At 40.3% G+C, this 23697-nt stretch overlaps 1 protein-coding gene across 1 annotated transcript; it reads left to right on the top strand.

Moving 5' to 3' along the window:
* The first annotated feature begins 635 nt into the window (after positions 1–635).
* On the top strand, positions 636–20770 carry pla2g12a (phospholipase A2, group XIIA). Its single transcript, XM_041219237.1, has 4 exons — positions 636–1142; positions 18164–18240; positions 19787–19952; positions 20371–20770. The coding sequence occupies exons 1-4, from the start codon at positions 920–922 to the stop codon at positions 20487–20489; spliced, it is 585 nt and encodes a 194-aa protein (XP_041075171.1). The 5' UTR covers positions 636–919; the 3' UTR covers positions 20490–20770.
* The last annotated feature ends 2927 nt before the right edge of the window (positions 20771–23697 follow it).

The raw sequence follows: 23697 nt of genomic DNA, 5'->3' as shown, positions 1-23697 counted from the left end.
TAAAGAAAAATAAAACCGGACATTGACCTTCACTGCTTCTTGTGCAATATTTACTCTGAAACTATGACTCATTTATTTTGGAACTGTAGTTACTCATTTTTTTTTTGGACTGACCCAACCAACTACATGCACAAACAGAGAAATAATAAAATTAAATTTAGGATGCGTCTTATTCGGAATAACAAAATATGTGAAAACAGACCAAAGTGAAATCTTTCTGGTTAATCTCTTGATCTTGTTGGCCAAATTCCATATCCATAAATGTACATTTACTCTCCAAAAACCTAATTTTTCATGTTTTCAAAAGAAATTGAACAATATGTTAGTGTAATAAAAAGACTCTAATAACACAAAAGCCGTTAAGACCTATAATATATGAAAAAGCTATAAAGTCTATGTATAATTATATATTGAGAGTCCTCCCACCCCTGTCGGTGATAATTTTATGCTACAGCTGATGTCTACTGTATGAAACTATTTTGTCTCTATTTTCTGTTTTGCTTTTTTCTTGCTTTTTGATCCAATAAAAATTTAAATTAAAAAAGAAAGCTTGCAATGATCGGCGCCGACACTTGCGCAGCAAATCCCATGTCTTCACATCAATGACACTATCAACACGTGAGTTAGACTTAATCGACCCGGAACCAGAAAGGGAGACTGTAGTAAATATTGAAATAACTGTGTGACTTTACTTGCGACATCCTTTACCTTACGTATACTAAACAAGTTTATTTGCATAGCGATGAATTGAATTACCGGCACACAAAAAAAGAAAAAAAAAAACTATTTTCTATTTTTCTTTTGTTGTTGTTGTTTGTTTGTTTGTTTATAAATTCGTAGTTCTAGATCTTGAAAAAAAAAAGTCATATACCTTGCTTTGGTACTGTAGAGCAAAAAAAGAAGCAGCAACGGGTGAACTATGCACTACTTCTTCGTGTCTGTTTTTGTCGTGCTCGCATCCAATGGTCTTTTGAGCTGTTTGTGCGCCGGCGAGCAAGATCGCCCTGCTCCTGAGACCCCAGACTGGAGAATGACGTTGAAAACCATCAGGAACGGTATCCACAGGATAGACACCTATTTGAACGCTGCGTTAGATTTATTCGGAGGAGAAGATGGGCTGTGTCACTATAAATGCAGCGACGGTAGGAACATACGCTTTAATTATTTCATTGCTTAGTTTAATAACGTAGCTTTGTTTCAATCATACTCTTAGAGCATATGACATGGTTTATTTAGATTTCCAGAAAGCTTTTGACAAAGCATATGACATGGTTTATTTAGATTTCCAGAAAGCTTTTGACAAAGTCCCGCACAAAAGATTAATTCTCAAACTGAACGCAGTTGGGATTCAAGGAAACACATGTACATGGATTAGGGAGTGGTTAACATGTAGAAAACAGAAAGTACTGATTAGAGGAAAAACCTCAGAATGGAGTGTGGTAACCAGCGGTGTACCACAGGGATCAGTATTAGGTCCTCTGCTATTCCTAATCTACATTAATGATTTAGATTCTGGTATAGTAAGCAAACTTGTTAAATTTGCAGACGACACAAAAGTAGGAGGAGTGGCAAACACTGTTGCAGCAGCAAAGGTCATTCAAAATGATCTAGACAAGATTCAGAACTGGGCAGACACATGGCAAATGACATTTAATAGAGAAAAGTGTAAGGTACTGCACGCAGGAAATAAAAATGTACATTATAAATATCATATGGGAGATATTGAAATTGGAGAAGGAATCTATGAAAAAGACCTAGGAGTTTTTGTTGACTCAGAAATGTCTTCATCTAGGCAATGTGGGGAAGCTATAAAAAAGGCTAACAAGATGCTCGGATACATTGTGAAAAGTGTTGAATTTAAATCAAGGGAAGTAATGTTAAAACTGTACAATGCACTAGTAAGACCTCATCTTGAATATTGTGTTCAGTTCTGGTCACCTCGCTATAAAAAAGATATTGCTGCTCTAGAAAGAGTGCAAAGAAGAGCGACCAGAATTATTCCGGGCTTAAAAGGCATGTCATATGCAGACAGGCTGAAAGAATTGAATCTGTTCAGTCTTGAACAAAGAAGACTACGTGGCGACCTAATTCAAGCATTCAAAATTCTAAAAGGTATTGACAGTGTCGACCCAAGGGACTTTTTCAGCCTGAAAAAAGAAACAAGGACCAGGGGTCACAAATGGAGTTTAGAAAAAGGGGCATTCAGAACAGAAAATAGGAGACACTTTTTTACACAGAGAATTGTGAGGGTCTGGAATCAACTCCCCAGTAATGTTGTTGAAGCTGACACCCTGGGATCCTTCAAGAAGCTGCTTGATGAGATTTTGGGATCAATAAGCTACTAACAACCAAACGAGCAAGATGGGCCGAATGGCCTCCTCTCGTTTGTAAACTTTCTTATGTTCTTATGTTCTTAAGGGAAATTTATTCAACAAAATAAACCCGCTAAGAAGTCACACGTTCACAGTACTTATATATGTACAGTGCCTGTAGAAAGTCTACACCCCTTTGAACTTTTTTCACATTTTGTTGTGTCAGTGCCTCAGAGTTTCATGCATTTAATGAGGATTTTTTCCCCACTTATCTACACACCATACTCCACACTGTTAAGGGGAAAAAAGTTTTTATTGAGAAAAAAAAAAATTATATATTAAAAATACAAAACTGAAAGATCATAATTGGATAAGTCTCCACCCCCCTGAGTTAATACGTGGTGGAAGCACATTTGTCAGCAATTACAGCTGTGAGTCTATTGAGATAGGTCTCTGCCAACTTTGCACATCTAAATGTGGCTATATTTGACCATTCTTCTTTACAGAACTGTTCAAGCTCTGTCAAGTTCCTTGGGGAGCATTGATGGACAGCAGTCTTTAAGTCATCCCACAAATTTTTTATTGGATTTAGGTCGGGGCTCTGACTGGGCCACTCAAGGACATTTACATTTTTGTTCCTTAGCCACTCCAGTGTAGCTTTGGCTTTGTGCTTTGGGTCGTTGTCATGCTGAAAGGTGAACTTCAGCTTTCTTGCAGAAGGCAGCAGATTTTCCTCAAGGACTTCTCTGTACTGTACATTCATTTTCCCTTCTATCCTGACAAGTGCCCCAGTTCCTGCTGATGAGAGACATGCCCATAACATCATGCTGCCACCACCATGCTTCACAGTAGGGATGGTGTTCTTTGGGTGATGCGCAGTGTTGAGTTTGAACCAAACATAACGCTTTGCATTTAGGCAAAAAAGTTCAATTTTTGTTTCGTCAGACCACAAAACTTTTTGCCACATGGCTACAGAATCTCCTGAGTGTTTTTTTGCATAATTCAAAAGGGATTCAAGGTGGGGTTTCTTGAGTAATGGCTTCCTTCTTGCCACCCTACCATACAGGCCAGATTTGTGGAGTGCTTGGGATATTGTTGACTCATGTACACTTTGACCAGTCTTGGCCATAAAAGCCTGTAGCTCTTGTAAAGTTGCCATTGGTGCCTCTTGGTAGCCTCTCTGATCAGTCTCCTTCTTGCTCGGTCATCCAGTTTGGAGGGACGGCCTGATTTAGGCAGGGTCTTGGAGGTGCCATACACCTTCCACTTCTTAATAATCATCTTGATCGTGCTCCAAGGGATATTCAAGGCCTTTGATAATTTTTTTGTACCCATCCGCCTTGGTGCTCAGTCTTTGCTTTGAAATACACTACCCAGCAGAGGGAATCTACAGGAACTGCTGAACTCATGTGAATCACTACAAATTAACACAAGTGGAGGCCACTTAACTTGGTGTGTGATTTTGAAGGTGATTGGTTACACCTGAGCTAATTTAGGATTGCTATTGCTTAAGGGGGGGTGGACACTTATCCAACCAAGTTATTTCCATTTTTATTTTTAATTCATTTTCTACAATTTTCTAGAATATTTGGAAGTTATGAGGTAGGATGTGTAGATAAATGAAAAAAAACTATTTTAACGGATTTTAATTCCAGGCTATAAGGCAAGAAAAGGTGAACATTTTGAAAGGGGGTGTAGCCTTTCTGTAGGCACTGTATGTGTGCAATATGTAAAATTAACAACAAATATCCCACCAGGCATTACGCATTGCTAGAAACATAGGTTACGTTTGGGGTGCCACTGCATCTGTGCGTTATCTTCTTAATTAAATCTTATTTTGAAGAGGAGATATTAACCCAAACAGAGTTATCAAGGAATGTGTTACACAAGGTTCTGGTGAGCCGAGAGGGATGTTGCTGCAGATTGCAGACTACAGCATACACAGGATAGTGCTGTATGTGCAATTGTTGTTAGTGAGTTAAGTTCGTAACGGGGTGTGTTTATATAGCCCATCTAACGTTAATAATTATAATAAAAATGATGAATTAGGCCATCTCAGTGCAAGATTTGTGTTAACGTCACCTGTGTTTAAAAAGCTCTGTATTAACATGCCCCCTGTAACAACTATCCCTAGTAAAGTGAAGGGAAGATTAAAAAAGAAAATATAAATTACAGGTAATTTACTCAGTCAACTAGCGAAACGTACAAAAACCAACGCAGACCTAAAACCTAACCCAAACCAACAACTAACCCTAACCCTAGATTACGAGTTGCGCACGGCGCACTACCCTATGTGAGCTCCATGAGACAGCTGCGCTGTGCGAGCCTTCGTTCTGCAGAGAGTATACTGTTGGGTGAGCCTGTGACCATGCAGGGATAAGAATTGAGACAAACATTTACTTTCTTCTTACAGGGCACCCAGCAGGTATATACAATCCCAGTCATGTTTTCAGCAAATACAGTAGGTGAATTTAGGAGCAGGCACAAACTGTACAGTAAAGCAATTTTAAATGCACCTATTTTTTTCTTGCACCTTAACCAGCTCCTCAACCAGCACTAAATCTGCCAAACCATCCTGACTAGCTGAAACCATCATCCACCAGTGCTGGCCATTGTTTGAATTAAAATTAGATCTGAGTGGGGTTAATCACTCTGGGACAATGTTAGCCAGATAGCAAAATTAAACACTCCAATCGGAGTGTTACAGAGTGTAATCGGAGTGTTACAGAGTGTAATCGGAGTGTTACAGTGTGTAATCAGAGTGTTACAGTGTGTAATTGGAGTGTTACAGAGTGTAATCGGAGTGTTACAGAGTGTAATTGGAGAGTTAGAGTGTAGTCGGAATGTTACAGCGTGTAATCGGAGTGTTACAGAGTGTAATCGGAGTGTTACAGAGTGTAATCAGAGTGTTACAGTGTGTAATCAGAGTGTTGGAGTGTATTCTGAGTGTTACAGAGTGTAATTGGAGTGTTACAGAGTGTAATCAGAGTGTTGGAGTGTAATCGGAGTGTTACAGAGTGTAATCGGAGTGTTACAGAGTGTAATCGGAGTGTTACAGAGTGTAATCGGAGTGTTGGAGTGTATTCTGAGTGTTACAGAGTGTAATCGGAGTGTTACAGAGTGTAATCGGAGTGTTACAGAGTGTAAGCGGAGTGTTACAGAGTGTAATCGGAGCGTTACAGAGTGTAATCGGAGTGTTGGAGTGTAATCGGAGTGTTACAGAGTGTAATTGGAGTGTTGGAGTGTAATCGGAGTGTTACAGAGTGTAATCGGAGTGTTGGAGTGTAATCGGAGTGTTACAGAGTGTAATCGGAGTGTTACAGAGTGTAATCGGAGTGTTACAGAGTGTAATCGGAGTGGAGTGTTGTTACAGAGTGTAATCGGAGTGTTACAGAGTGTAATCGGAGTGTTGGAGTGTAATCGGAGTGTTACAGAGTGTAATCGGAGTGTTACAGAGTGTAATCGGAGTGAGTGTAATCTGAGTGTTACAGAGTGTAATCGGAGTGTTACAGAGTGTAATCGGAGTGTTACAGAGTGTAATCGGAGTGTTACAGAGTGTAATCGGAGTGTTACAGAGTGTAATCGGAGTGTTACAGAGTGTAATCAGAGTGTTGGAGTGTAATCGGAGTGTTACAGAGTGTAATCGGAGTTACAGAGTGTTACAGAGTGTAATCGGAGTGTTACAGAGTGTAATCGGAGTGTTACAGAGTGTAATCGGAGTGTTAGAGTGTAATCAGAGTGTTACAGAGTGTAATCGGAGTGTTGGAGTGTAATCGGAGTGTTACAGAGTGTAATCGGAGTGTTACAGAGTGTAATCGGAGTGTTACAGAGTGTAATCAGAGTGTTACAGTGTAATAGAGTGTAATCGGAGTGTTACAGAGTGTAATCGGAGTGTTACAGAGTGTAATCGGAGTGTTACAGAGTGTAATCAGAGTGTTACAGAGTGTAATCGGAGTGTTACAGAGTGTAATCGGAGTGTTACAGAGTGTAATCGGAGTGTTACAGAGTGTAATCGGAGTGTTACAGAGTGTAATCGGAGTGTTACAGAGTGTAATCGGAGTGTTACAGAGTGTAATCGGAGTGTTGGAGTGTAATCGGAGTGTTACAGAGTGTAATCGGAGTGTTACAGAGTGTAATCGGAGTGTTACAGAGTGTAATCGGAGTGTTACAGAGTGTAATCGGAGTGTTGGAGTGTAATCGGAGTGTTACAGAGTGTAATCGGAGTGTTACAGAGTGTAATCGGAGTGTTACAGAGTGTAATCGGAGTGTTACAGAGTGTAATCGGAGTGTTACAGAGTGTAATCGGAGTGTTACAGAGTGTAATCGGAGTGTTACAGAGTGTAATCGGAGCGTTACAGAGTGTAATCGGAGTGTTACAGAGTGTAACTGAGTGTAATCTGAGTGTTACAGAGTGTAATCGGAGTGTTGGAGTGTAATCTGAGTGTTACAGAGTGTAATCGGAGTGTTACAGAGTGTAATCGGAGTGTTACAGAGTGTAATCGGAGTGTTACAGAGTGTAATCGGAGTGTTACAGAGTGTAATCGGAGTGTTACAGAGTGTAATCGGAGAGTGTAATCGGAGTGTTACAGAGTGTAATCGGAGTGTTACAGAGTGTAATCGGAGTGTTACAGAGTGTAATCGGAGTGTTACAGAGTGTAATCGGAGTGTTACGGAGTGTAATCGGAGAGTTACAGAGTGTAATCGGAGTGTTACAGAGTGTAATCGGAGTGTTACAGAGTGTAATCGGAGTGTTACAGAGTGTAATCGGAGTGTTACAGAGTGTAATCGGAGTGTTACAGAGTGTAATCGGAGTGTTACAGAGTGTAATCGGAGTGTTACAGAGTGTAATCGGAGTGTTACAGAGTGTAATCGGGAGTGTTACAGAGTGAGTGTTAGTGTTACAGAGTGTAATCGGAGTGTTACAGAGTGTAATCGGAGTGTTACAGAGTGTAATCGGAGTGTTACAGAGTGTAATCGGAGTGTTACAGAGTGTAATCGGAGTGTTACAGAGTGTAATCGGAGTGTTACAGAGTGTAATCGGAGTGTTACAGAGTGTAATCGGAGTGTTACAGAGTGTAATCGGAGTGTTACAGAGTGTAATCGGAGTGTTACAGAGTGTAATCGGAGTGTTACAGAGTGTAATCGGAGTGTTACAGAGTGTAATCGGAGTGTTACAGAGTGTAATCGGAGTGTTACAGAGTGTAATCGGAGTGTTACAGTGTAATCAGAGTGTTACAGAGTGTAATCGGAGTGTTACAGAGTGTAATCGGAGTGTTACAGAGTGTAATCAGAGTGGAGTGTTACAGAGTGTAATCGGAGTGTTACAGAGTGTAATCGGAGTGTTACAGAGTGTAATCGGAGTGTTACAGAGTGTAATTGGAGTGTTGGAGTGTATTCTGAGCGTTACAGAGTGTAATCGGAGCGTTACAGAGTGTAATCGGAGTGTTACAGAGTGTAATCGGAGTGTTACAGAGTGTAATCGGAGTGTTACAGAGTGTAATCGGAGTGTTACAGAGTGTAATCGGAGTGTTACAGAGTGTAATCGGAGTGTTACAGAGTGTAATCGGAGTGTTACAGAGTGTAATCGGAGTGTTACAGAGTGTAATCGGAGTGTTACAGAGTGTAATCGGAGTGTTGGAGTGTAATCGGAGTGTTACAGAGTGTAATCGGAGTGTTACAGAGTGTAATCGGAGTGTTACAGAGTGTAATCAGAGTGTTACAGAGTGTAATCGGAGTGTTACAGAGTGTAATCGGAGTGTTGGAGTGTAATCGGAGTGTTACAGAGTGTAATCGGAGTGTTACAGAGTGTAATCGGAGTGTTACAGAGTGTAATCGGAGTGTTACAGAGTGTAATCGGAGTGTTCGGAGAGTGTAATCGGAGTGTTACAGAGTGTAATCGGAGTGTTACAGAGTGTAATCGGAGTGTTGGAGTGTAATCGGAGTGTTACAGAGTGTAATCGGAGTGTTACAGAGTGTAATCGGAGTGTTACAGAGTGTAATCGGAGTGTTACAGAGTGTAATCGGAGTGTTACAGAGTGTAATCGGAGTGTTACAGAGTGTAGTCGGAGTGTTACAGAGTGTAATCGGAGTGTTACAGAGTGTAATCGGAGTGTTACAGAGTGTAATCGGAGTGTTACGGAGAGTGTAATCGGAGTGTTACAGAGTGTAATCGGAGTGTTACAGAGTGTAATCGGAGTGTTACAGAGTGTAATCGGAGTGTTACAGAGTGTAATCGGAGTGTTACAGAGTGTAATCGGAGTGTTACAGAGTGTAATCGGAGTGTTACAGAGTGTAATCGGAGTGTTACAGAGTGTAATCGGAGTGTTACAGAGTGTAATCGGAGTGGAGTGTAATGGAGTGTAATTGGAGTGTTACAGAGTGTAATCGGAGTGTTACAGAGTGTAATCGGAGTGTTACAGAGTGTAATCGGAGTGTTACAGAGTGTAATCGGAGTGTTACAGAGTGTAATCGGAGTGTTACAGAGTGTAATCGGAGTGTTACAGAGTGTAATCGGAGTGTTACAGAGTGTAATCGGAGTGTTACAGAGTGTAATCGGAGTGTTACAGAGTGTAATCGGAGTGTTACAGAGTGTAATCGGAGTGTTACAGAGTGTAATCGGAGTGTTACAGAGTGTAATCGGAGTGTTACAGAGTGTAATCGGAGTGTTACAGAGTGTAATCGGAGTGTTACAGAGTGTAATCGGAGTGTTACAGAGTGTAATCGGAGTGTTACAGAGTGTAATCGGAGTGTTACAGAGTGTAATCGGAGTGTTACAGAGTGTAATCGGAGTGTTACAGAGTGTAATCGGAGTGTTACAGAGTGTAATCGGAGTGTTACAGAGTGTAATCGGAGTGTTACAGAGTGTAATCGGAGTGTTACAGAGTGTAATCGGAGTGTTACAGAGTGTAATCGGAGTGTTGGAGTGTAATCGGAGTGTTACAGAGTGTAATCGGAGTGTTACAGAGTGTAATCGGAGTGTTACAGAGTGTAATCGGAGTGTTACAGAGTGTAATCGGAGTGTTACAGAGTGTAATCGGAGTGTTACAGAGTGTAATCGGAGTGTTACAGAGTGTAATCGGAGTGTTACAGAGTGTAATCGGAGTGTTACAGAGTGTAATCGGAGTGTTACAGAGTGTAATCGGAGTGTTACAGAGTGTAATCGGAGTGTTACAGAGTGTAATCGGAGTGTTACAGAGTGTAATCGGAGTGTTACAGAGTGTAATCGGAGTGTTACAGAGTGTAATCGGAGTGTTACAGAGTGTAATCGGAGTGTTACAGAGTGTAATCGGAGTGTTACAGAGTGTAATCGGAGTGTTACAGAGTGTAATCGGAGTGTTACAGAGTGTAATCGGAGTGTTACAGAGTGTAATCGGAGTGTTACAGAGTGTAATCGGAGTGTTACAGAGTGTAATCGGAGTGTTACAGAGTGTAATCGGAGTGTTACAGAGTGTAATCGGAGTGTTACAGAGTGTAATCGGAGTGTTACAGAGTGTAATCGGAGTGTTACAGAGTGTAATCGGAGTGTTACAGAGTGTAATCGGAGTGTTACAGAGTGTAATCGGAGTGTTACAGAGTGTAATCGGAGTGTTACAGAGTGTAATCGGAGTGTTACAGAGTGTAATCGGAGTGTTACAGAGTGTAATCGGAGTGTTACAGAGTGTAATCGGAGTGTTACAGAGTGTAATCGGAGTGTTGGAGTGTAATCAGAGTGTTCGGACAGAGTGTAATCGGAGTGTTGGAGTGTAATCGGAGTGTTACAGAGTGTAATCGGAGTGTTACAGAGTGTAATCGGAGTGTTACAGAGTGTAATCGGAGTGTTACAGAGTGTAATCGGAGTGTTACAGAGTGTAATCGGAGTGTTACAGAGTGTAATCGGAGTGTTACAGAGTGTAATCGGAGTGTTACAGAGTGTAATCGGAGTGTTACAGAGTGTAATTCGGAGTGTTACAGAGTGTAATCGGAGTGTTACAGAGTGTAATCGGAGTGTTACAGAGTGTAATCGGAGTGTTACAGAGTGTAATCGGAGTGTTACAGAGTGTAATCGGAGTGTTACAGAGTGTAATCGGAGTGTTACAGAGTGTAATCGGAGTGTTGGAGTGTAATCGGAGTGTTACAGAGTGTAATCGGAGTGTTACAGAGTGTAATCGGAGTGTTACAGAGTGTAATCGGAGTGTTACAGAGTGTAATCGGAGTGTTACAGAGTGTAATCGGAGTGTTACAGAGTGTAATCGGAGTGTTACAGAGTGTAATCGGAGTGTTACAGAGTGTAATCGGAGTGTTACAGAGTGTAATCGGAGTGTTGGAGTGTAATCGGAGTGTTACAGAGTGTAATCGGAGTGTTACAGAGTGTAATCGGAGTGTTACAGAGTGTAATCGGAGTGTTACAGAGTGTAATCGGAGTGTTGGAGTGTAATCGGAGTGTTACAGAGTGTAATCGGAGTGTTACAGAGTGTAATCGGAGTGTTACAGAGTGTAATCGGAGTGTTACAGAGTGTAATCGGAGTGTTACAGAGTGTAATCTGAGTGTTACAGAGTGTAATCGGAGTGTTACAGAGTGTAATCGGAGTGTTACAGAGTGTAATCGGAGTGTTACAGAGTGTAATCGGAGCGTTACAGAGTGTAATCGGAGCATTACAGAGTGTAATTGGAGTGTTACAGAGCGTAGTCGGAATGTTGGAGTGTAATCGGAGTGTTACAGAGTGTAATCGGAGTGTTACAGAGTGTAATCGGAGTGTTACAGAGTGTAATCGGAGTGTTACAGAGTGTAATCGGAGTGTTACAGAGTGTAATCGGAGTGTTACAGAGTGTAATCGGAGTGTTACAGAGTGTAATCGGAGTGTTACAGAGTGTAATCGGAGTGTTACAGAGTGTAATCGGAGTGTTACAGAGTGTAATCGGAGTGTTACAGAGTGTAATCGGAGAGTGTAATCGGAGTGTTACAGAGTGTAATCGGAGTGTTACAGAGTGTAATCGGGTGTTACAGAGTGTAATCGGAGTGTTACAGAGTGTAATCGGAGTGTAATCGGAGTGTGTAACAGAGTGTAATCGGAGTGTTACAGAGTGTAATCGGAGTGTTAGAGTGTAATCGGAGTGTTACAGAGTGTAATCGGAGTGTTACAGAGTGTAATCTGAGTGTTACAGAGTGTAATCGGAGTGTTACAGAGTGTAATCAGAGTGTTACAGAGTGTAATCGGAGTGTTACAGAGTGTAATCGGAGTGTTGGAGTGTATTCTGAGTGTTACAGAGTGTAATCGGAGTGTTACAGAGTGTAATCGGAGTGTTACAGAGTGTAATCGGAGTGTTACAGAGTGTAATCGGAGTGTTACAGAGTGTAATCGGAGTGTTACAGAGTGTAATCGGAGTGTAAGTGTAATCGGAGTGTTACAGAGTGTAATCGGAGTGTTACAGAGTGTAATCGGAGTGTTACAGAGTGTAATCGGAGTGTTACAGAGTGTAATCGGAGTGTTACAGAGTGTAATCGGAGTGTTACAGAGTGTAATCGGAGTGTTACAGAGTGTAATCGGAGTGTTACAGAGTGTAATCGGAGTGTTACAGAGTGTAATCGGAGTGTTACAGAGTGTAATCGGAGTGTTACAGAGTGTAATCGGAGTGTTACAGAGTGTAATCGGAGTGTTACAGAGTGTAATCGGAGTGTTACAGAGTGTAATCGGAGTGTTACAGAGTGTAATCTGAGTGTTACAGAGTGTAATCTGAGTGTTACAGAGTGTAATCGGAGTGTTACAGAGTGTAATCGGAGTGTTACAGAGTGTAATCGGAGTGTAATCGGAGTGTTGGAGTGTAATCGGAGTGTTACAGAGTGTAATCGGAGTGTTACAGAGTGTAATCGGAGTGTTACAGAGTGTAATCGGAGTGTTACAGAGTGTAATCGGAGCGTTACAGAGTGTAATCGGAGTGTTACAGAGTGTAATCGGAGTGTTACAGAGTGTAATCGGAGTGTTACAGAGTGTAATCGGAGTGTTACAGAGTGTAATCGGAGTGTTACAGAGTGTAATCGGAGTGTTACAGAGTGTAATCGGAGTGTTACAGAGTGTAATCGGAGCGTTACAGAGTGTAATCGGAGCATTACAGAGTGTAGTCGGAGTGTTACAGAGTGTAATCGGAGTGTTACAGAGTGTAATCGGAGTGTTACAGAGTGTAATCGGAGTGTTACAGAGTGTAATCTGAGTGTTACAGAGTGTAATCAGAGTGTAATCGGAGTGTTACAGAGTGTAATCGGAGTGTTACAGAGTGTAATCGGAGTGTTACAGAGTGTAATCGGAGTGTTACAGAGTGTAATCGGAGTGTTACAGAGTGTAATCGGAGTGTTACAGAGTGTAATCGGAGTGTTACAGAGTGTAATCGGAGTGTTACAGAGTGTAATCGGAGTGTTACAGAGTGTAATCGGAGTGTTACAGAGTGTAATCGGAGTGTTACAGAGTGTAATCAGAGTGTTACAGAGTGTAATCGGAGTGTTACAGAGTGTAATCGGAGTGTTACAGAGTGTAATCGGAGTGTTACAGAGTGTAATCGGAGTGTAATCGGAGTGAGTGTAATCGGAGTGTTACAGAGTGTAATCGGAGTGTTACAGAGTGTAATCGGAGTGTTACAGAGTGTAATCGGAGTGTTACAGAGTGTAATCGGAGTGTTGGAGTGTAATCTGAGTGTTACAGAGTGTAATCGGAGTGTTACAGAGTGTAATCGGAGTGTTACAGAGTGTAATCGGAGTGTTACAGAGTGTAATCGGAGTGTTACAGAGTGTAATCGGAGTGTTACAGAGTGTAATACAGAGTGTAATCAGAGTGTGTAATCGGAGTGTCAGAGTGTAATCGGAGTGTTAACAGAGTGTAATCGGAGTGTTACAGAGTGTAATCAGAGTGTAATCGGAGTGTTATCAGAGTGTAATCGGAGTGTTACAGAGTGTAATTGGAGTGTTGGAGTGTAATCGGAGTGTTACAGAGTGTAATCGGAGTGTTACAGAGTGTAATCGGAGTGTTGGAGTGTAATCGGAGTGTTAGGAGTGTAATCGGAGTGTTACAGAGTGTAATCGGAGTGTTACAGAGTGTAATCGGAGTGTTACAGAGTGTTACAGAGTGTAATCGGAGTGTTACAGAGTGTAATCGGAGTGTTACAGAGTGTAATCGGAGTGTTACAGTGTAATCGGAGTGTTACAGAGTGTAATCGGAGTGTTGGAGTGTAATCGGAGTGTTACAGAGTGTAATCGGAGTGTTACAGAGTGTAATCGGAGTGTTACAGAGTGTAATCGGAGTGTTACAGAGTGTAATCGGAGTGTAATCGGAGTGTTACAGAGTGTAATCGGAGTGTTACAGAGTGTAATCGGAGTGTTACAGAGAGTGTAATCAGAGTGTTACAGAGTGTAATCGGAGTGTTACAGAGTGTAATCGGAAGTGTTACAGAGTGTAATTGGAGTGTTGGAGTGTAATCGGAGCGTTACAGAGTGTAATCGGAGCATTACAGAGTGTAATCGGAGTGTTACAGAGTGTAATCGGAGTGTTACAGAGTGTATCGGAGTGTTCAGAGTGTAATCGGAGTGTTACAGAGTGTAATCGGAGTGTTACAGTGTAATCGGAGTGTTAATCGGAGTGTTAGAGTGTAATCGGAGTGTTACAGAGTGTAATCGGAGTGTTACAGAGTGTAATCGGAGTGTTACAGAGTGTAATCAGAGTGTTACAGAGTGTAATCAGAGTGTTACAGAGTGTAATCAGAGTGTAATCGGAGTGTTACAGAGTGTAATTGGAGTGTTACAGAGTGTAATCGGAGTGTTACAGAGTGTAATCGGAGTGTTACAGAGTGTAATCGGAGTGTTACGGAGTGTAATCGGAGTGTTACAGAGTGTAATCGGAGTGTTACAGAGTGTAATCGGAGTGTTACAGAGTGTAATCGGAGTGTTACAGAGTGTAATCGGAGTGTTACAGAGTGTAATCGGAGTGTTACAGAGTGTAATCGGAGTGTTACAGAGTGTAATCGGAGTGTTACAGAGTGTAATCGGAGTGTTACAGAGTGTAATCGGAGTGTTACAGAGTGTAATCGGAGTGTTACAGAGTGTAATCGGAGTGTTACAGAGTGTAATCGGAGTGTTACAGAGTGTAATCAGAGTGTTACGGAGTGTAATCGGAGTGTTACAGAGTGTAATCGGAGTGTTACAGAGTGTAATCGGAGTGTTACAGAGTGTAATCAGAGTGTAATCGGAGAGTGTAATCGGAGTGTTACAGAGTGTAATCGGAGTGTTGGAGTGTAATCGGAGTGTTACAGAGTGTAATCGGAGTGTTACAGAGTGTAATCGGAGTGTTACAGAGTGTAATCGGAGTGTTACAGAGTGTAATCGGAGTGTTGTTAATCAGAGTGTAATCGGAGTGTTACAGAGTGTAATCGGAGTGTTACAGAGTGTAATCGGAGTGTTACAGAGTGTAATCGGAGTGTTACAGAGTGTAATCGGAGTGTTACAGAGTGTAATCGGAGTGTTACAGAGTGTAATCGGAGTGTTCAGAGTGTAATCGGAGTGTTACAGAGTGTAATCGGAGTGTTACAGAGTGTAATCGGAGTGTTACAGAGTGTAATCGGAGTGTACAGAGTGTAATCGGAGTGTTACAGAGTGTAATCGGAGTGTTACAGAGTGTAATCGGAGTGTTACAGAGTGTAATCGGAGTGTTACAGAGTGTAATCGGAGTGTTACAGAGTGTAATCGGAGTGTTACAGAGTGTAATCGGAGTGTTGGAGTGTAATCGGAGCGTTACAGAGTGTAATCGGAGTGTTACAGAGTGTAATCGGAGTGTTACAGAGTGTAATCGGAGTGTTACAGAGTGTAATCGGAGTGTTACAGAGTGTAATCAGAGTGTTACAGAGTGTAATCGGAGTGTTACAGAGTGTAATCGGAGTGTTATCAGAGTGTAATCGGAGTGTTACAGAGTGTAATCGGAGTGTTACAGAGTGTAATCGGAGTGTTACAGAGTGTAATCGGAGTGTTACAGAGTGTAATCGGAGTGTTACAGAGTGTAATCGGAGTGTTACAGAGTGTAATCGGAGTGTTACAGAGTGTATCTGAGTTACAGAGTGTAATCGGAGTGTTACAGAGTGTAATCGGAGTATTACAGAGTGTAATCGGAGTGTTACAGAGTGTAATCGGAGTGTTACAGAGTGTAATCGGAGTGTTACAGAGTGTAATCGGAGTGTTACAGAGTGTAATCGGAGTGTTGGAGTGTAATCGGAGTGTTACAGAGTGTAATCGGAGTGTTACAGAGTGTAATCGGAGTGTTACAGAGTGTAATCGGAGTGTTACAGAGTGTAATCGGAGTTACAGAGTGTAATCGGAGTGTTACAGAGTGTAATCGGAGTGTTACAGAGTGTAATCGGAGTGTTACAGAGTGTAATCGGAGTGTTACAGAGTGTAATCGGAGTGTTACAGAGTGTAATCGGAGTGTTACAGAGTGTAATCGGAGTGTTACAGAGTGTAATCGGAGTGTTACAGAGTGTAATCGGAGTGTTGGAGTGTAATCGGAGTGTTACAGAGTGTAATCGGAGTGTTGGAGTGTAATCGGAGTGTTACAGAGTGTAATCGGAGTGTTACAGAGTGTAATCGGAGTGTTACAGAGTGTAATCGGAGTGTTATCAGAGTGTAATCGGAGTGTTACAGAGTGTAATCGGAGTGTTACAGAGTGTAATCGGAGTGTTACAGAGTGTAATCGGAGTGTTACAGAGTGTAATCGGAGTGTTACAGAGTGTAATCGGAGTGTTACAGAGTGTAATCGGAGTGTTACAGAGTGTAATCGGAGTGTTACAGAGTGTAATCGGAGTGTTACAGAGTGTAATCGGAGTGTTACAGAGTGTAATCGGAGTGTTACAGAGTGTAATCGGAGTGTTACAGAGTGTAATCGGAGTGTTGGAGTGTAATCGGAGTGTTACAGAGTGTAATCGGAGTGTTACAGAGTGTAATCGGAGTGTTACAGAGTGTAATCGGAGTGTTACAGAGTGTAATCGGAGTGTTACAGAGTGTAATCGGAGTGTTACAGAGTGTAATCGGAGTGTTACAGAGTGTAATCGGAGTGTTAGAGTGTAATCGGAGTGTTACAGAGTGTAATCGGAGTGTTACAGAGTGTAATCGGAGTGTTGGAGTGTAATCGGAGTGTTACAGAGTGTAATCGGAGTTACAGAGTTAATCGGAGTGTAATCGGAGTGTTACAGAGTGTAATCGGAGTGTTACGGAGTTACAGCGTGTAATCGGAGTGTTACAGAGTGTAATCGGAGTGTTACAGAGTGTAATCGGAGTGTTACAGAGTGTAATCGGAGTGTTACAGAGTGTAATCGGAGTGTTACAGAGTGTAATCGGAGTGTTACAGAGTGTAATCGGAGTGTTACAGAGTGTATCGGAGTGTTACAGAGTGTAATCGGAGTGTTACAGAGTGTAATCGGAGTGTTACAGAGTGTAATCGGAGTGTTATCAGAGTGTAATCGGAGTGTAATCGGAGTGTTACAGAGTGTAATCGGAGTGTTACAGAGTGTAATCGGAGTGTTACAGAGTGTAATCGGAGTGTTACAGAGTGTAATCGGAGTGTTACAGAGTGTAATCGGAGTGTTACAGAGTGTAATCGGAGTGTTACAGAGTGTAATCGGAGTGTTACAGAGTGTAATCGTGAGTGTTACAGAGTGTAATCGGAGTGTTACAGAGTGTAATCGGAGTGTACAGAGTGTAGTCGGAGTGTTGGAGTGTAATCGGAGTGTTACAGAGTGTAATCGGAGTGTTGGAGTGTAATCGGAGTGTTACAGAGTGTAATCGGAGTGTTACAGAGTGTAATCGGAGTGTTACAGAGTGTAATCGGAGTGTTACAGAGTGTAATCGGAGTGTTACAGAGTGTAATCGGAGTGTTACAGAGTGTAATCGGAGTGTTGGAGTGTAATCGGAGTGTTACAGAGTGTAATTGGAGTGTTGGAGTGTATTCTGAGTGTTACAGAGTGTAATCGGAGTGTTACAGAGTGTAATCAGAGTGTTACAGAGTGTAATCGGAGTGTTACAGAGTGTAATCGGAGTGAGTGTTACAGAGTGTTACAGAGTGTAATCAGAGTGTAATCGGAGTGTTACAGAGTGTAATCGGAGTGTTACAGAGTGTAAGAGTGTAATCGGAGTGTTACAGAGTGTAATCGGAGTGTTACAGAGTGTAATCGGAGTGTTACAGAGTGTAATAGTGTAATCGGAGTGTTACAGAGTGTAATCGGAGTGTTACAGAGTGTAATCAGAGTGTTGGAGTGTAATCGGAGTGTTACAGAGTGTAATCGGAGTGTTGGAGTGTATTCTGAGTGTTACAGAGTGTAATCAGAGTGTAATCGGAGTGTTGGAGTGTAATCGGAGTGTTACAGAGTGTAATCAGAGTGTTAATCAGAGTGTAATCGGAGTGTTGGAGTGTAATCGGAGTGTAATCGGAGTGTTACAGAGTGTAATCGGAGTGTTACAGAGGAGTGTAATCTGAGTGTTACAGAGTGTAATGAGTGTTACAGAGTGTAATCGGAGTGTTGGAGTGTAATCGGAGTGTTACAGAGTGTAATCGGAGTGTTACAGAGTGTAATCGGAGTGTTACAGTGTAATCGGAGAGTGTAATCGGAGTGTTTTCAGAGTGTTACAGAGTGTAATCGGAGTGTTACAGAGTGTAATTGAAGTGTTACAGAGTGTAGTCTGAGTGCTACAGAGTGTAATCGATGAGTTAGAGTGCAATCTGAGCGTAAAAGAGAGTAATCTGAGTGTAACCTTAGTGTTAGTGTGATATGAGTGTTAAAGAGTGTAATCGGAGTGTTACTGTAATCTGTGTTAGAGTGTAATTGCTGATCTGTATTTTCTTCTAGTGCAGGGTTCAAGCCTGGACCTCGGTATAACTTCAAACCACCCCCACCTAATGGATGCGGATCGCCTCTGTTTGGAGTTCAAGTAAAGTAAACTTTTTATTTTTTTCAGGCTGCTGTTCAAAAATATCACATTGCACATCAGTCTAGGCTTAAATGTGTATTTACCAAGGTTTTATAAAAGCTCTTCGTTAATTTTGCAATAACCATTAAATGTAATTTATTTAATTTACATTATTGGTCCTGAGTGGTGGAAAATACACTGAGGAATACAGGCTGCTGGATGGAATATGTTTGTGTATTTAAATTAGTTTCTTTTGTCCAGCAACTTTCAAATTAAGTTTTCAGATCCTGTGCAAACAAGTTAAAGTTTAAATGAAATATATTATCACATTGCAGGGTCGGGCAATAATTATGTATAGCCCTGAGAAGGGCTTATGTTCGTTTGTTTAAGATAATTGGCACAATTAATGTATTTATTTTAACTATTTAAAATATGATATGGCAAATATTACTTATAAAAATATTGTTCATAAAAATGATTTATACATTTCAAGGTATCTGTGCTAATGTTTTTAATTAAAAAAACAATTGATATGTATAATTCGACTAATAAGTGCACTTAAAATTGGCACCAATTTGGGACACTTTGACCGGGCATCATTTATTACATCCAAAAAAAGCCCAATTTGTACATTCTTGTTATAATAATATTTTAAACTAACAATTTATAATCATGTTAATCATGTCAAGGATCTTCATTTGTAATATACATTTTAAAAACTGTGACGGTTGTAATAATAAAAGCCCCACTAATTCAGTTACCTTGTGTTAATAGCTTTGCAGACACACACACAATGTTAATGCATGTTATGGTAACTATTATTGGAACTAATTACTGCTATAGTCTCTTAACTATAGGCTTTGTTCCTGCTTTTTTCTGTCAAACTGTGGTCATTACGCAATAACTAATAAGTAAATTGGTTTCACGTTTGATGTATAATATTCTTCCACTATTCTGTAGGTCAGATTTGATTGTGGGTCTTGTACAAGGAAAACATTTATTTTTTACAACAGTTGTTTTACAAAGCTACAACCACGCTGTTAAAGCTTCATATCTCAGACACAATTTCATGTAGTGACTTCACCAAAATTCACATTTCATTGACCTCTGACCCAGCGTAGCTGCTATATTGAGCTCATGTACATTTTCAAGTATGATAAAGACACCCTTTGAGATCCTCTTTTTGGGTTTGCGGATGTAGTCTGTGAACTTCTCCATAAAGTTCCATTACAGCTGTGAAATTTCACTGCCACGTTGTTTTAATGTCAGTGGTACAGATCACAAGCTTTGAGACACAATAGTGTCTTCACATTTGTATCACAGCTGTACTTTGTTATTCTCTTGTCCACTTTTAATAATTACTTGACCCTCCAGTCAAACCACTAAAGATACTGTATACTTTCACAAATACACACATCCACTTGACTTCATGTTTCATAAGCCATTTTATCAGATATGCCATTCCACATATGTTATGCCTGCAAGTACACTTTTGTTTTTGTTCATTTTCTTATTTGCTTTTAAGCTGAACTTGTTTGCATTTGTAAACGTTATTTTATGTTCTCAGTTTGACATAGGCATCCCCTCCATGACCAAGTGTTGCAATCAGCATGACCGTTGTTATGACACTTGTGGGAGTAAAAAGCAGGACTGTGATGAGGAGTTTCAGTTCTGCCTTTCAAAGATCTGCAGAGGTGTGCAGAAAACATTAGGGTTATCCCAAAGCGTACAAGGTAAGCGTTCTCTTTAACCTTCTGCGGAAGAACTCAAAAGCTTTTCATGATTGAGGTACACTCTGTTACAAAATTACACATTATCAGGGGCCATGTCATTCTGCACAATATTATAGACATAAAAAAAGACATTGACGTCAGTACATTAATGGTAAAAATCAGCTAACCAGACTGCAAACACACACCACTGGTTACTTGGTGTTGTACTATATGTACTGTACTAGACTTGAGCAAAACAGGCACAAATGATTAATACCTAATGCAAAAGACTACAGCTTGAGAGAAAACAGATATCATGCTCAACTGAACTATAGTATGTGCAACTAAGGGGACTACCTTTTGGTGCCACTGTATACACATACCAAGGTTTGGCTTCTAGTGTGGCGCTTCTAATTAAGCATGTCGACCTTTTTTTCAGCATGCGAGTCAGCTGTGGGGCTGCTTTTTGATGCTGTCATGCACTTAGGATGTAAACCATACCTTGACAGTCAGCGATCCTCCTGCATGTGTCGGTATGAAGAGAAGGTTGACCTTTGAGATGAAGCAAAACAGCATCAGCCAAGCTATGCGAACTGCTGACATTGTGCAGGAACTTGTCTTTTGAAGGAATTTGAATGTATGTTTGAATGCTGCTACTGCCAACTCAAGTACTTAATTCAGGAGTACTTTCTGCAAAGAATCACATTTGTTTTAATTAGTAATTCATTAAATACATGTATGATGTTCTGATCTATTGTACATTTTAGCTTAATCATACAGATTTTGGTTTTATTCTTTTGTTTTGTGTGTTTGTTTTAAGAATAAAATATTTTCGTTTATATTTTTTTTTTTGGTGGTTCTTTTATTTTTTAATTTTTGTCACTGAGCATATTATCAAATGGAGATCATTGTATGCATTACATTGTTCGTTGTTTTGTTACTGGAGTGATAATCAAAAAACAATGTGCTTATTAGTATTTACTCCTTCTAGTGTTATGCATACTATCATTAATCTCATCACTTCATATGTTTCAGTATAAGTAGATTTTTCAAATACAACTCTGTTGATCACTGTAGGTCACATGGTCTTATGGTAGTGTGACTCTAACCTACAGAAGAGGAAATGATTAGGTACCAGGAACCAACAGTAATCTTTAATACATTTTCATATCTGCATTAAAGTAAAATAAACAAACAAAGAACCGTTAGATGCTCAGCACAAGAAAGGTGGAGCCAGCGATAATGATAATAGTGTTAATGCACAGAGTGGAGCATTGGCTAAATTTGTGGGAAATGGGTCTGTTTATACCACAATCTCATTTAATTACTTTATACCAAAATGACAAAAAAGTACCATTAAGAACAACATAAAAATAAATTAAGTAATTATTATTATTTTTAATAACCCAATTATACATTTGTCCATTATCTTTCAAGTTGTCTGTGCTACAAAATATGTCTAGCAAAAGGCAAAATAGAATCTCTCTGGTCAAAGTTTGTGTTCAGCTGGGCAACAGGTAAGTAAAAATGTACACTCTGCCTGGTCTTAATGAAATTCTGAGTAGAATTAATTCTTCTATGTCCTTTAAAATGATGCTGTCCACAGTAAAATGCTTTATGATCTCTTGCAACTGGATTATGGTTTCAACCCAGTAAGGGAAGGTAACAGTGACATGCATGTTGTGTTATGTATTGTGATTTTACAATGGTTATGAGGTCGTTTGAAAATTAAAAACAACTAACAAAAATAGGTTTCAGGAGATGTCCTGAGATATTGCCATGTCTATGACATCACAAGGCATGTTGAAATGAAAAGGAGGATGAACCTTGCTATTATGCATAATAAATTTGGAATGTCTACAGTGTGCTAAATTGATCCACACAAACTAATTGAAGCTTCTAGAGGTGAAAGGCCAGCCAACAAGTCCACCATGCCAGGGGTAGTCGATTTTGGAACGCCCAATTAATAAATTGAACCATTCTGAGCAGATCCTGAAGCACTTCATCTTTTCGTTACATCTATCAAACCTGTAATGGAACGGCACTTTAATACTAGAGTTGCCTAGGCCTGTACTGACACCTAGCCGAAGTGATAAGGTTACAGATTCCTTATTATAAACGGAATTACTGGTGTCAATATTTTCAGTCAAGATAATCAGAGATTGGACATTGACCTTTTCCAGTGGAATAAGGTGTGTGTTTTATGTTGTCACTGCATTTGAAATCATTGATAAAGAATTTCACAAGTGAAGGGAAATGGGTCATCACACTTGTAAGGACAGGGTTCAGTGCATATCGGTTTTTATAATCCTCCCCGATAAAAGGATCCAAAATGAAGTACCGTCAATATATATACCTCATTCTAAGCCCTTCAAATCAAACAGCAGATTGCCTATGTGATATAGAAAGATATATTGGGGTGTAAACATGTACTACAGTCTCCAATTAGGGACTTGCTCATGGTATAAATGAATAAATCAACCATTCATAATTTATTAATTTTAATGTTGTATTGCAACAACATTAAAAAACACAAAATAGTTCCCAAAGAGTTCTTCACAGCAGACAAGATACCAACAGCATAAGGGGAGAAACAGCTGTAAAGGTAATGCGTGTTGAAACAGCTCTGTATCTGTAATACAAGCTCATACAGTATTCACGAAGCTGTAAAAGTAAAGCATGTTAAAACAAGCAGTTCTGTATGTGTAACATGAGCTCATACAGTATTCACAAAGCTTTAACACAGGAGTTATTTAAAGAAGGTTTTTTCAAAGCCAGTTTTTATTAGTTAAAGCTGTTGTGATATATTTGAGCTACTGGCCTCTGGAGGACACAGGCAGGTGCGTGCTTGGGCTCACCACTAGGGGCCATGTATATGAGACTCCCTCTGGACGCAGGATGCAGACATGCGCTCTTGTGACTGTATGACATCCTGAGCTGTATTACCTTTGCCATGTTATTCAGTACTACAGTACATGTTTAGACCACAAGGGGCAGTGGCTTGGCTCATTGAGAGTTAACATGCTGGTATTTGTACATGATTTAATGCACTTTCAGTCAAAGGAATATGACTTTGAAAGTGAAAGTTCTACACTGATATCGGGTAAATCTGCAATAAACGATTACCAACGCTTTCTTAGAAATGACTCATTCTGATAACATTTAGCTGAGAAAGCCAGACGGACTGGAAAATAATTGACTCCAAAGACAAGTCTTGTAAGAGTTACAAAGAAACTGTTTTTAACTGAGAGTCCTATGTTTATCTCTTCCTTTGGTTACACAATTATTACAGGTGTTTTACTTGTGGTGTATTTTCTTAAATCTGTTTTCACTTAAAAACCTCCACTCACACTTTCAATATCAAAACTTTGTAAAATACAATAAGAACATAAGAACATAAGAAAGTTTACAAACGAGAGGAGGCCATTCGGCCCATCTTGCTCGTTTGGTTGTTAGTAGCTTATTGATCCCAAAATCTCATCAAGCAGCTTCTTGAAGGATCCCAGGGTGTCAGCTTCAACAACATTACTGGGGAGTTGATTCCAGACCCTCACAATTCTCTGTGTAAAAAAGTGTCTCCTATTTTCTGTTCTGAATGCCCCTTTTTCTAAACTCCATTTGTGACCCCTGGTCCTTGTTTCTTTTTTCAGGCTGAAAAAGTCCCTTGCGTCGACACTGTCAATACCTTTTAGAATTTTGAATGCTTGAATTAGGTCGCCACGTAGTCTTCTTTGTTCAAGACTGAACAGATTCAATTCTTTTAGCC

The sequence above is a fragment of the Polyodon spathula genome, chromosome 2 (genome assembly GCF_017654505.1).
Source record: "Polyodon spathula isolate WHYD16114869_AA chromosome 2, ASM1765450v1, whole genome shotgun sequence".
NCBI lineage: Eukaryota > Metazoa > Chordata > Actinopteri > Acipenseriformes > Polyodontidae > Polyodon > Polyodon spathula.
The sequence above is the reverse complement of the archived record's forward strand: the minus strand, read 5'-3'. Positions and strand labels throughout refer to the sequence as shown.

Excerpts from the sequence above, each read along its gene's own strand:
- pla2g12a (XM_041219237.1), top strand. The coding sequence starts at position 920 with ATGCACTACTTCTTCGTGTCTGTTTTTGTCGTGCTCGCATCCAATGGT. Across the intron at positions 1,143-18,163 it reads TCACTATAAATGCAGCGACG|GGTTCAAGCCTGGACCTCGG; the intron begins GTAGGAACATAC and ends CTTCTAGTGCAG. Across the intron at positions 18,241-19,786 it reads CGCCTCTGTTTGGAGTTCAA|TTTGACATAGGCATCCCCTC; the intron begins GTAAAGTAAACT and ends TTATGTTCTCAG.